The 13,994-nt window shown below is 42.7% G+C and overlaps 1 protein-coding gene across 1 annotated transcript in view; it reads right to left on the reverse strand.

Annotated features, from left to right (window-relative positions):
* Positions 1-13,994, reverse strand: part of RASAL1 (RAS protein activator like 1) — a 50,092-nt gene that overhangs the window by 11,552 nt on the left and 24,546 nt on the right. Inside the window, exons 9-16 of the mRNA XM_088143163.1 lie at positions 12,980-13,097; positions 11,564-11,720; positions 11,094-11,158; positions 9,601-9,713; positions 2,571-2,763; positions 2,120-2,257; positions 1,478-1,622; positions 722-897 (exon numbers count right to left, since the gene is read on the reverse strand). Of these exons, the coding sequence (XP_087999289.1) occupies positions 722-897; positions 1,478-1,622; positions 2,120-2,257; positions 2,571-2,763; positions 9,601-9,713; positions 11,094-11,158; positions 11,564-11,720; positions 12,980-13,097 (1,105 nt within the window). The remainder of the gene's footprint in view (positions 1-721; positions 898-1,477; positions 1,623-2,119; positions 2,258-2,570; positions 2,764-9,600; positions 9,714-11,093; positions 11,159-11,563; positions 11,721-12,979; positions 13,098-13,994) is intronic.

Genomic DNA, 13,994 nt, shown 5'->3' on the forward strand with positions numbered 1-13,994 from the left:
AATCTGATTAAAAGGCAGAAGCTGCAGCTCACAGCAGGTTCTACCTTCTAATCAAATTTGTTAGGCAGAGAAGGGGCTACCAGACTTCTGATTTTTGGCTACCATCGACTAACACAGCTCTCCTCCGATGGTGTGCGCAATGGTAAATTTATAGCCACTCCTCGGTTAGTGACTGCCTCAGTTAGTGACCATTTGGAAATATGATTGTCATACATGGTAATAAAAAATTCATTTTCTGACCAATGCCTGCAGTTACAACCAAATTCCATGCCCCTGACCACAAAAACCTTCAGTGTAAAACTGATTAAGATCTGGTCAGTTTCAGGCAGCAGTGGGGCAGAGGGTTCTAAGCAACTAATGAAGGTTACAGAGCTGAGCTTGTTAACTTGAAGTTATTACTTTTTAAAGACACGCTGTGCTGTGGAAAAAAGCAGCTCAGGGAGAGATTGCTTGTTTAAGCAAACTCTCCGCCCTGCGAGGGGGCAAAAAAAGGGGGGGAAAACAGGCCAGGCACAGGACACTGTATGAGAGAACTTTATCTGAATGAGATGGAGCAACCAGCAACTATTTCACTTAACGACAAAGTTTCTGGAATGAAATGCGGTCACTAAACGAGGAGAGGGTGTAGTTGTCAAAAAGCATTTTCATCGACCAACTCTCAAGTTGGGCCTGGTTGCAGCTAATTCAGCCTTCTGGCTTTTCCAAGAAGACTGGGACTTACTTGACACTCAGGAGATTTGGAATAGGAAAGACTTTCATTGCTCAACCAGAAGTAACGCTTTTTGAAGGTGAAACGGGACACCAGGTGGAGACCCTCGGCTTTACGTTTCTGCAGGTAACCCTCTTTGATGATGGCTGAAGAGTGGAAAAGGGTCCAAGGTTGTTTTTCACTTCCTTCTAGAGAAGAAAAGCAATGGAGATATCTGGAATGCATCCATTGAGCGAAACGTTGCTGAGGAATTGTGAAGATCTTTTCATTCGATGCTTGTCTAGGGCAAGACCCACCCTCTCAAAAATTCTAACTGCACAACTTTAGGAATTTCCAAGGTGCAACTGTTTTGGTGCAGTCAGAAAGGTTTCGCTGATGATTCCCATGATTCAGCAGGAATGCCAACAAAAGGCAAAGTGTGCTGGCTGCCATTTTGTATTTAGATTTTGTAATTTTTAGTTATATGGTGGCGGTTGGGTTTTTTAAATTATAATTTACTGTTTTTTATGCTGTACTCCACCCAGAGTCACATTCTTTGAGTTGGGCGGCCTTATAAATCTTAAAAAAATAAATAAAATGATAATCAATGGATTTATCTTTGATAAATGTATCTGATATTTGATGAAGAAAAGTTTTGAATGGATAAAACACCCAACTCTTGGAGGCCCACCATCTCTGGGCCTGATTTACTATGCCCAACTTTCACATTTGCAGTTTGTAACCAAACATGTCCCATTGCTTCTGGGAGAACATCACACAGTGGCTCACCAATCTCTGTGTCCACATCTATGAGCCTGTCGAGGAATTCTTGGACTCGTCCAATGCTAGAGAGGATGAAGGGATGGAGAGGCTCCATCCATTGCTCCTTCCCGTGACCTAGCTGGAGCCCGAGGTTGCCAATGCTCTGCACTGCCTGCCAAGGAGAGAGGCAGGAAAGAAAACCTTTGGCCCAAAGGTGCTGGTTGACCCACACAGGGACAACCCAACATACCAAACCTGGGTTAACAACATACATCTTCTGCATGTGGTGGCCATTTAGTGATAGACCCACGGCACACTTCTAACATTCCAAATGTTATCCAGTGTTTCCAACAAACATTGCCTAATCTTATGCTACATTACCCTTGCTCTATCTGGTGAGGTTGTTTTCATCTTCTCCTTCCCCAGTTTGTTCGTTCGTTCATTCATTCATTCATTCATTCATTCATTCATTCATTCATTCATTCATTCCAGAACTCCTGAATTCTAATGCCCCCTTTAGAGCAGTGTTTTTCAACCTTGGGAATTTTAAGATATGTGGACTTCAACTCCCAGAATTCCCCAGCCAGCAGAAGTCCACACATTTTAAAGTGACCAAGGTTGAAAAACACCGCTTTGGAGCAACTCAGAGGTGAAACGCATTAGATGTACCTTGGCCAGAAGCAAGAGGGTCCGGCTGGTCTGAGTGTCTGCGTGCTGGTCCCGGAGACTGAAGAGCTTCGGGGTCAGAATTGCAGGGGCAAAAAAGCGGAGGAAGAGGAAGCCACTGATGGCGATGTATTTGGCTTCCTGGAAGGATACCAACAAGAGGGAAGAAAACACAGATAGATTGACTCTATCACCCTTATGGAAAACAAAAGCCGTCTGCTACTCAAATGCGAATTATAAATGCAAAAGCACCAAAGACAACCTCAGGACCTCTGAAATGACAACAATTTGCTCCCTTCCCCAAACCGGGTTCTCACACTCTCAACCAGGATCATCCCACTGACCTCTTTCTAGCTTCTCCACATTTTCCGTTGGCCAGAAGACAGACCGTGCCAACAGAAAAGCTTTAGAGTCCTCCTCTTTGGAACAGGCTGCTCAGTCCCAAAAGACCCACCTGGTTCTCTGCTTCCTTAAATCGCTCTTCCACTCGCTTGTACAGCTGTTTGAAAGCCACTCTCATGATGGGGGGACAATTCTCGGTTGAGCCCACAATGGCATCCACGATGTCTCCCAAATACCCCTTCAGCACCTCCAAGCTGCTTTCTCGGATCTGGGCCTCGGACAGGGAGCCTTTGAAGGAGATCCGCCTGGGCAAAATACCCCAAAGAGGTGAGGAGAACAGGAATTTGCACTTTTAAGGGGGAGAAAAAGAAGACATTGGTGCCTCTCCAAAGCCTACAGCACAGCTGGAATCTGCTTTTTCCAAGTCTTGGCTGTGAGAAAAAGTCAGCAGAAAGATTTGCTACGAAGTTTAAACAGCCTCCCTTTAGGCAGAGTAATAGTTATCCCCTTATTTCGGTCACCGACCAGCATAACAGCATTCAAGAATAAAATTCCAGCCATCCCATTGTGGTAAGAGTCTAACCTGGGTACTATCAGAATTGACTAAAATTCTGATCACTGGTGCAAACTATAAAATCATGGTACCAGTACTACTAAGACGGTAAGTTTGGAGTTTTAAAGACAAAAATTAATATGGTGATGATTACGGGTCATCAAGTCATTGTTGACTCTTAGTGACCACATGGATAGATTTTCTCCATGATGATCTATCCCTAACCTGTTCTTTCAAGACTTCCAACAGTGCAACATCACCACTGCAACTGAGTCCATCACTTTGCTGCTGGTCCTCTTCTTCTTTCCTTCCACATGTCCCAGCATTATGGACTTCCCAAGGGAGCTGAGTCTTTCTACTGATTGGTTGGTTGATTGATTGATTGATTGATGATGTGTCTTCAAACCAGTGTTGACTCTTAGCAACTGCATAGATCGGGTTTCCCCATGGTGATCTGTCCCTAACCTGGTCTTTCAGGTCTTCCAATGGTGCCCCCATCACCACTATAATTGAGTCCCTCCACTGTGCTCTGGTCATCCTCTTCTTCTCTTTCCTTCTACCTTTCCCAACAGGAGAGCCTTCTCCAGACAGCTGAGTCTTCGCATAAAGTGTCCAAAGTAGGAGTGTGTGTGTGTCCATGTAATATAGAATATTATAAGTTACAGTAATATATTATCCAGTAATATTTAATTTGGATAAAACTATAGTATATATAGTAATGGAAGACAAATAAAAATACCAAAATAGAAAACCAGTATAGCACTAAAATCTTCATGTTACCTGAGGGACTGCCCAATTACATCTGCCCGTCCCATCAGATCTGGCAGAGAAGGCATGCTATGGATCCCGTCTGCTAGAGAATTGCATTTGATGGGTCCCAGGAGATGGGACTTCTCTGTTGTGATGCCCGTCTTGTGGAATCTTCTCCCCCCAGATGTGGAATTAGCTCCAACCTTCTCAACATTCCTCAAGTCCCTCAAGACCTGGCTGTGCGATCAGGCTCCAGGGGACCGGGGAGATTTTATGATGGCTCCGTTTGTTAATTTCATCCCCTCCTGTTTTGTATGCTTTTACAGTTTTTTATTTCTAATTGTTTTTATGTATTTATATTTTTAATTGTTGGAGTCACCTTGTGTGAGATGGGCGGCTATATAAATATGATAAATAAATTAATAAATAAAAATATAAAGGAGCCAAACATGACCAATTGCAATAGCTGCTTTTCGGCATTAAGGGGATCTCTAGAAATTGATGATGATGGTGATGATGATGATGATGATGATGATAAATCAATAAAAATGCATATAAGCATGATGCAGGGAATTCTTTAGATGCAACCCAGGTGAAACAGCCACAGTGAAGCCAACACAACTCAGGAATATCAAAAACACTTTTCTTTGCTTGCATGTTTAACTTAGTAGATGTATGTCCCTCAAGAATGTTCAAAGCAAAAGCATAATAAGGCACTTAAAAAGTGGCCCCAAAATTAAATATCCCCTTGCAAAAAAACAAAAGAAAACACCCTCCTTTTGGACTTCAATCATACATTCAATAATCCTCAAATAAAATAAGTCAGTTTTTAAAATCTACATAGGACGCTTCCTCTTGCTCTCTCACTGGATGAGAGAGAGTGTTGTAAATTTATGGCATCTTTATAATATCTATTTTATTTGTAAATATAGAAGCAGAGTAGGCTGGAAACACATCAACACTCCTACAGATGGCAACAACTTGACTGACCTGAGATAAGATTCCCACAGAGCAGTTTTCTCACCTCCCTGGTGCCACAAAATTTCACCCACCTTTTAGCTTACCCCAGATAACTCTCCGTTTTATCCTTGATTCCAGATTCAACACTTCAAAGGCCTTTGCTTTCCCATACATAGTTGCAGAACATCAGTGTTCAGATCCGCCCTAGGCCTGCAGATTGCACATTCCAGGAACAATTTTTTATTTGTCTTTCAGTGACTGCATCAACTGCCCACAGAAATTAGGATGGGCCAGGGTGAATCCACTATGTTCAAGTTAAGGTTATAGGCAGAAGTGGGACATGAAGTGCAAAAATAAAATTGAGAAGTAGAAGTGTGAAGCTAGAGACTTTGAGTTCAGGACCATGGAGAGCACCCTGGCTTCTCGATGCAGATGAGTTACTCCAGTACTGCCTATACTGGTATTTCTCAACCTTGGCAACTTTGAGATATGTGGACTTCAACTCCCAGAATTCCCCAGCCAGCATGGCTGGGGAATTCTGGGAGTTGAAGTCCACATATCTTAAATTTGCTAAGGTTAAGAAACACTGGCCTAGATGCTATGATATATTATAGTCAAGTGGGATAGTCTTGCTGGACTCTTTTGCCTTTAAATGCTCTACATGGCTGTCAAAACCTCACCCTCTTTTCTTCTGCACCTGGCTGGCAATGGCAGTTTAGCAAATACTCTTCCTTCTCACTATTGCAATCTAAGATCCACTTCGCAGTCAAGGATCACCCCCCCTTTTGGGAAATCTTATAGCCTGGTTTGGAATTCAAGACAAAGAGCAAATCTAAGACAAATCCAGGATGACCCCAAAAATCAGGAGCCCAGGAGCACTTTTCCAGCTAACCCATTTTATTAAAAGATATAAACTTTTGTGAGCTGCAGGTCACAAACAGCCTTTTAATAAAGTAGGTCAGCAGGAAAAGATGCTACCAGACTCCTGATTCTTTTGCCACTGTTGACGATCACAGCTTTATTCTACCATATTCAGAAGGACCAAGGGTTTGTGTTCTGATGTCAGTGTCACCAAATGTCCTCTTTCCGTGCAAGCCCCACGGCTTTCATGCAATTATGCTGCATGAACTTTGGACTTGTATGTCTGCAACTAGAGTTCTATCCATATCATTAAAACAGCAGCAGGCAAGAGCTGGGGGGGGGGGGTACACTTTTTAAATTAAAAACAAAGGTGACTTAGCAACACTAGCTAGTTGCTAGTCAGGGATGAAAGACTGGCACTTTTTCGTTTTTCATTTGGCTTGAAAGTGGGGTAAAATGCGAAGCCAGGTTGGTCTAGTGGTTAAGGCAGCAGGCTAGAAACCAGGAGACCATGAGTTCTAGTCCCACCTTAGGCATGAATCCAGCTGGGTGACCTTGGGCCAGTCACTCCCACTCAACCCTAGGATGAAGAAGACCAGGGCAAGCCACTTCTGAAATCTTGTCAAGAAAACTGCAAGGACTTGTCCAGGCAGTTGCCAGGAGTCAACGTTGACTCAAAGGCACACATACCCACACACACAAATGGCATAGGACCTAGTAATGGAGAGACTGCCTATCTTCCATAGTATCTGTCCAGACAATTTGATCTGGCAGGGTTGGCATGCTCTGGGTTCCATCGATGAAACAGTGCCGTCTATCAAGAATGCCTTCTCTGCCATAGCACCTGCCTTCTGGGATGAGGTTCCCTCTGAGATCCAGTTGGCCCTCAACCAACTGGTATTTCAGAGAGCCTTAAAGACCTGGCTCTTCACCCAGACCTTTGGCAAGGATGATTGAAGCCCCCTTATGGGTAATGTAGGTTTGTTTTGGTAGTTGTCCAGGCGTGCCATCTTTTGTTTAATTTTATTGCTCAGCGTGTTCTTATCTCTGAACCGCCCAGAATTGGGCAGTGTAAAAATCAAATCAATCAATCAATCAATCAATCAATCAATCAATCAATCACTTTAAACTTAAAGCCCCGATTTTGCACCTTGGCACAAAAAAAGTAGGTAAAAGGCACCCCTGCATTGGTGCAAGGATTTTGCACATAGGTTAGTGCACACATTTTTAGCATGGCCAAAGAATGGAGCTCAAGGGTGTGCATGATGGGGGGAGGGCTTTGGACAAGTGGGGAAGAGCAGTTAAAGTTTGGTTCAGGCTATTACCTACTTTTGTGTCATGATCCATGTTCACTGGGAGCCAACCGGTGCCAATCCATATCACAAATGTGTGTATCCACGCACACAAGATCATAATATTCTCCCCACCCACCCCCATGGCATATCTAAGGCTTATTCTTTGGGAAGCAATGTAGGTAGGTTGGTAACAGTTCATGAGAAAAGGATCTTGGAATTGTAACCAATCGCAACTTAAATAAGAGTCAGCAGGGTGAGATGGCTGCTAACATGGAATAATAAAGGCAATATTAGCTGCAATAATGAAAGTATAGTTCCCAAATCGTGGGAAGGAACGTCTCACTATTCTACTCAACCATTGTGTCCAGTTCTGGTCATCACATGTCAAAGAAGAGTCAGAGAAAGTGGAGCAGGTGCACAGAAAGGCAACAAAGATGTGCAGAGCACTGGAACATGAGTCTTACAAGGAAAACTGAGTGTTTAGCCTTGAGAAAAAGCCAGCTAAAAGAAGAACATAAGAACACTTTCCAAGTAACTGGTGTCATGCAGAAGACTGCCAAGACTTGTCCTTTATTGTCGCAGGGTGCAGGAATGATAGAACCATCTTAAAATACAGGAAGGCAGAATTCAGTTAAACATTAGGAAATGCTTTCTAACAAGATAAACCGTTTCATAGGGGAGGTAATGGTATGTGGGAAAGACCTTGGGAGACTGGGCCAAGAGACGCTGCCACAGGAATGGTCAGATAAGAGACAGCATATTGGATAGTGGATGGGGCAAGAGGCTCAGAAGGGACCCTCCCTTGTTTCTTGGGCTGTAAAGGAGACAGTGGGAGATTTGTACTTTCAGACTTGCAAGATTCTGTTAATGTAGCTTTACAATGAAGTAGAACTAGCTTATCTGGTCGTGTTTCCTGTCTGGTCTACCTAGTAAACCTGACAGGTGGCAATGAGGTCTTCTTCACTGGATGTATTCAAGCAGAAGCTGGAAGGCCATTTGTTTGAGATGTTATATCTTGGATTCCTGCACTGGGTCTGGACCTGAGAACCTGAAGGGCCTCTTGTGCTTCTAGGATTCTATGATAGGAAGCCTACTCAGCTAGTTCATGTGAAGGCGCACCTGAGAAAACATTTTAGCCTGCCTAGAACACATTGCTCACTACCCACGTCTTGGGATGCGCCATTCGCAGCTCTTGTGCTCTTGACGGTGTCTGCAGCAAGACACGTTGTTTTTCAGGGGCACACCCTCTCGTGGCACACTCCACTTCAACGTTATCTTGATGCAGTGCCATGTTCTCCCCAACAGCATCCTGGAGACAGCGTTGCCTAGCAACCTGAATGAACAGTATCTCTCTCAAGAACACTGCTATCTTTGGAGTATCTGAAAATCTCGTAGTGATTTAGCTGCCTATCTCAGCCCTCAATCACCGTGGCACTCTCCTGCAAATGCAACTCTCGGTGCCACCATCTCTCTCCTACATCAAGCATGGGTGCCTCCATGAGCACGCACACAACACACAACCATTAGCGTTCACAATGCTGCAATGATCTTTCCACACATGTGCATTTAATAGAAAGGTGATATAAGAATACATTTTTCTTATTAAGGCAAGTATCGTATTTGCTTACAGCTATCATCTTCAAGAAGGGGTTCTGCATTCTCTTCCATGGATAACTCAGGGGGTAATCCTTGAGGACCATTTGGCCCATGAATCTCCTCTACTTGGCTCAAAAAGTGCCCTGGTCCTGACATGCTCCCTTCCCCAAACCATCTCCTTCTTCCAAAAGTTATTTCCAACCTTGAGTGAAGGTATTCCAGTTAGATGGCATTATCCAACTTGTTGTGGGAGGGGAAGAGCTACAGCCATGTGGGTATAACCAATCAGGGATCCATCACAACCAAGTCTCAACTACAAGGCATCCTGAGGTCCTTTCTCTGCTAAGAGGTTTCTCCTTCCATTCCATCTCCATTCCTAGAGTTCTCAGCACAACATTCATCTGAACTGTGATTTATCTTACCCAGCAACATTCTGCCCAATTATTTTTAGAGTCATAAATCATCCGCCAGGCAAGCATCGCCATTCCTGTTTTAATTAGCACGGTGGAGTGAGAAAAGCTACTTGTGAATGAGGCTGGTTCCCCTGCACCACTGTTTTAATCATTTCTCACTGCATTTGGCACGTCCCAGGGGAAATGGACTTTTCTACAATCTTGTTCCAAATTCATGACTCTGAGATAGCGACATGCAGGTTAGTCAAGCTGTTTTACTGATCACATCCATAAGACAGTATTCCAGTGCACCAGTAGATTTTCCCTTTTTTAAAAAAGAGTCATTAAACAAATTTGCACCCATTTATATTAGCAGCAGACTCTAATTCTGGGTTATCCTGCAGGATGGAAAGTCAGGGATAAATTATGTAAATCAACAACATCTTAGTTTGTATCACTAGAAATAGTTGTGGTGCTACCTCCCAACAATGACGCAAACTTTTCTCCAAGTCTTAAAAAAGAAAAAACAACAACTGAAAATAACTCTTCTCTCAAATTGTATGGCCTGCTCAGTTTTATAGTTTTCAGCATAGATCATTTTTCTGGTGCCCATCAGAATAAATTTTGGATTTATTCCCCGTGTGATGTCCTGCACAAAATAATTAAATACAACTCAACTGATAATGACATAAATATCATTGAATTGATTAAATAAATATGTATTTATTTCCTTACTTGGCCCGGCTAGGTTCAATCTTGCAGGGATCAAGCTCCACATACTTCTTCTCCTCAAAGATCCGGTGAATGAGAACTTTGAGAACTTCGTGGAGGTAGGGCATTCCCACCACCTAGAAGGGACCGTGAGATTGGGGAGGTGAGGAAGGCAAGGAAAACATGTGGGTCAAACAAAGAAACAGGCAGTAAGAGCTGCTCCATGGCATGGGGCTGGGCTATCTGAGGGACCGCCTCTCCCCGATTTCATCTGCCCATCCTCCCAGATCCAGCAGAGAGGGCATGTTATGGGTTCCATCGTCTAGGGAGCTACATTCAGCAGGCCCCAGGTGGTGGGCCTTTTCTGCTGTGGCACCTGCACTGTGGAATCTTCTCCCTCCTGAGGTGAGGTTGGCCTCATCATTGTTGAGTTTCCTGAGGTCCCTTGGTTATGCCAGCAGGCCTGGGGACCCCAGGGGACAGAGGAATTAGTGAGGCGACTCCCTTATTTTTAACATCCTTTTATTCTCTGTTTTATTTTGCTTTTTATATTTTTAATGTATGTATTGGTCGTTTTTAGCTTTGTTGTATGCTGCCCAGAGTCACCTGTGGTGAGATGGGCGGCTATATAAATAGGTTTCATAAATACATTTAATAAAGGAAAAGGAAAATTATACTCCAAAATTGCCTTTTAGTGAGATGGATGAAGTGCATATCTTTACTACAGATTAAAAGGAGATTTAGATCATTTTTTGCCCTTTTAACCTCAACGTCTTCCAAAGAACCCCGTGAAGGGGATCAGAATTAGGGATTCCAAAGTTTTGCAGGGGGTAAGACAACTCTTGAGCTTCCTAGGTAGAGAACGGGACTGCCTTTCATTGTGACAAACCATGTTATTGTCCACTCTGAAGGGTGTCTGCTCTCTTGGGATTCAGGCAAACTGGAGATGCAGGGGGTGGAACTGCCTACAATGATTTATAATTGAATGACTGAATGAAAGATACTTCAAAACCTGCAGAAACCACTTTAAATAGGGTTGAATAGCATCATTTTGTTCCTGAACTATTGAAGCCTACAAAAACATCCCCTAGAGAGGCATGTTATGGCTTCATTTACAAAACAGCTATCTTTTTTTTTTTAGATGATGTTCAAGCCAATCAGGGAACACACACATCATGGGATAATGTGCCACTAAGCAACTAGGTTTGATTACATGATGATTATCACTAATCCAGGGTGCAATGAAACATTTTCACAAGGGCTTTGTGGCCTTAGCTTGTACCCCCTTCTTTTCACAATGGCAACTGATTCGGTTGGAATCCAGCCTTACCCCCATCCCACTCACCCCCCAAAATTGGCACAGGAATCAATCCACATGAAAACCTGGCACCCTCAAGTTGAAACATGTTCTGTGATTCATAGTTTAGACTTCTTTCTAGCAATTTTGAGACAGATTCTTCTGCTTCCACCTCCCCCATCCAAATCATTCTCTCTGTGTTCTTCTACTCCCCACTCACCTTCATGAATTGCTCCATGGATTTGGAGGCTAAAGAGTTGGAGCGGAAGAGAGTGTTGGGATCCACTGAAAAAAGAAAACATAGAAATTTGACACTTCTCCTCTAATTATTATGAGTAAGTGACGCCCATGATCATCATTTCTCATTGAATTTGGCATTCTACCACTACCAGCAGCCAACTCATCTCATCCATGATCTTGTGTTTAAAATAAGCAATTCAACACTTCCCCATCACTCACTGTAACTTTCTTGGCTCATGTTTCAAATTCTCTTATGATTACTTAAATTTCACACAATTTAAAACTAGCTTTAAGGCTTCCATTCACTCCCTAAACGTCCTATAGGCTCCCCCAAAACAGCCCTGTTCATTTGATATTGGATGCAGTAGTTGGTTACAACCTTGGCCAAGCTTCTGGCTGGGTTCCTGAGTCACTCTGTTGAAATACAACTTGATATATGAAGCCACTTACTTGTTCTTGAAATCTCACGGAAATTCAGATAATCCAAAAAGGGTATAACCAGGCCCTGCCCAAGGAAAATCTTGACAAGCTTGGTGGATACATCTTGACGACTCTCCACCAAACATACTTCTTCCAGAAGGGCTAGTGGGGTCAGGTCCTCTGCCTCCTGCAGAGTAACATACTATTTATCAATAACATACAACACCTATGTTTAGGTGTATTTTAAATTTGCCTTCCTGGTGCTGAAAAGGGCCTTGAGTACAATCATTTGGTGAGGATGTTGATGAGTCCATAATAGTCCTGTGCAAATCAGGTAAGCTCTAATTTGAATCTTCAGTTTGATTCAAATAATTGAATCAATTCAGTTTGCGATTTCATTCAATTTTGTGCTTCAGAACTTCGTACTGATTCAGTTAGAAATTTTTATCTGATTTGTTGAATCTGTGCGTATATGCAAAAGTCTGTCAAATATTTGAATCAGTTTAAAGGTATCCAACACACTGATATGAAGGTTTGACTTGAAATAATAATTGGATCAAACCAATTACTGAATGTGCATTATTGATGTAAATCCCTTGTGAGAATGAGTAGCTCTTGACATCTTAAGTCTTCAGATTTGAGATGGACTTCTCAAGAGCAACTCCTGCTCTCCTAGGGCACTCTCCAAGGTCCTGTAATCTCAAATTATCCATATATAGAAAACTTTGCTCTTTCCTGCTTGCATTGTACCTGTTGATAACAAAACTGGAACTAACAGCCCTTGGCTATGAATGCAATTTATGTGAAGAGCTATCGTTATTTTAGCTTGATATATTTTCCTGTTATATTGGTTGGGTTCAGACATCCTGCTAAGCCTAATGTAATTTTTCTGGTTGAGGTTTAACCTGATGTGTGAATCCAAATCCATTGTTGTTTTTAAGCTATAATTTACAGCTTTGCATTATCTACAAACCCAGCCAACATGAATGATCCAACAAACCAGAGTTAAAACCAGCCATGGCTTAGATTAATTCCTTTATTCATATTCATTTTGCCGCATACTTAGGATATGTTGGGCCCAGCCCAAGAACAATGATGAAATAGTCCAGTCCAATACATTTCCTTTATTAGCTCACATCTTATAGACAGAACCTTGCTAGACTAAATTTATACTACAGCAACTAGTGGATATACCCTGGGAGATTCTAGGGAGTGGCTATCCTGAACCTCTTTTGCTTCCCACACTCCTCTTGAGGACTATATTTTCTCTCGTTCCCCTCCTGGAATGCAACCCCTCCCTTCTGATAGCCTTGATCTCCCACATCACTCTTCTCCTCATAGATACATTCCATCACAGATGTCTCCTTTTAATCCCCCACTTCTTCTCACATTAAATAATCCAACAAAGTTTGTTCGGCTTTATATACCTTCTGTTCAACTACCCACCTCTGGGGGGCACAAGGCAGACTCCACCAAAAGATCTATGAGTGGTTGATAGTAGCTGGAAGGCAGGATCCTGTCTTCAGCAAGCCGAACCTGCAACCTCAGTGCCCCCAGTTTCCCCCTGCAAGCAGAGCAGAGGGGCAAATCGATGATGCCAGCATGAAGTCTCACCTGTATGTTATGCTTCGTGAAGAAGGTGGAAAGGATTACAAAGGAAGGCTAGAGTTTAAAATTGAGAACTGGCTCTCCAAGGGAACTGACATACAGTAGGAATGAGCAAACAGAACAAAGGCCTTCATCCTGTTTCCCATTAATACCTATTACCATCCCCTCCAAAATTCTTCTATATGTTTTCTATGGTTCCTCTTCAGTTGGATGAAAGAGAAATTGACTTCATCATGTCCTCTATAGCAGTGTTCCTCAACCTTGACAACTTGAAGATGTGTGGACTTCAACTCCCAGAATTCCCCAGCCAGCATGGCTGGCTAGGGAATTCTGGGAGTTGAAGTCCACACATCTTCAAGTAGATAAAGTTGAGGAGCACTGCTATAGAGGAAATGACCATTTCAAAGACATTCTTATGGGCAGCCATGGTGACCTCCCACTTCTTAAGAAACATAGTGGCCACAGGGACAAAGTCAGATCTGGACAGTTTGGGGCAACCTTTTCAGAAATGGCTTGCTACTACTTTCTTCCTAGGGCTGAGAGGCCCAAAGTCATCCAACTGGCTTGGTGCCTAAGGGAGATCTAGAACTCAGATCTTCCCACTCCTACTCCCGCGTCTTTAACTGCAACACCAAACTGTGTGTCCACTTATGAGCAGATTACCTATAGACGTAGACTTTGTATGGACAATGAAATAGGGGACTTATTTATACAAAATACAGTAGCTTAAAAAATGATAGTCACATAAATGTACTGGAAATATATATGCATCGGAATAATATTTGCATTAGAGAAATATATATAGATTTGTAACTATTTACAGTTATAATGATACACTATGCCAAGATGTTAT

This window comes from Python bivittatus, unplaced genomic scaffold (assembly GCF_059951505.1).
Source record: "Python bivittatus isolate LINGU-HERP-01145 unplaced genomic scaffold, Pbiv_v1 ctg000280_np1212, whole genome shotgun sequence".
Taxonomy (NCBI): domain Eukaryota; kingdom Metazoa; phylum Chordata; class Lepidosauria; order Squamata; family Pythonidae; genus Python; species Python bivittatus.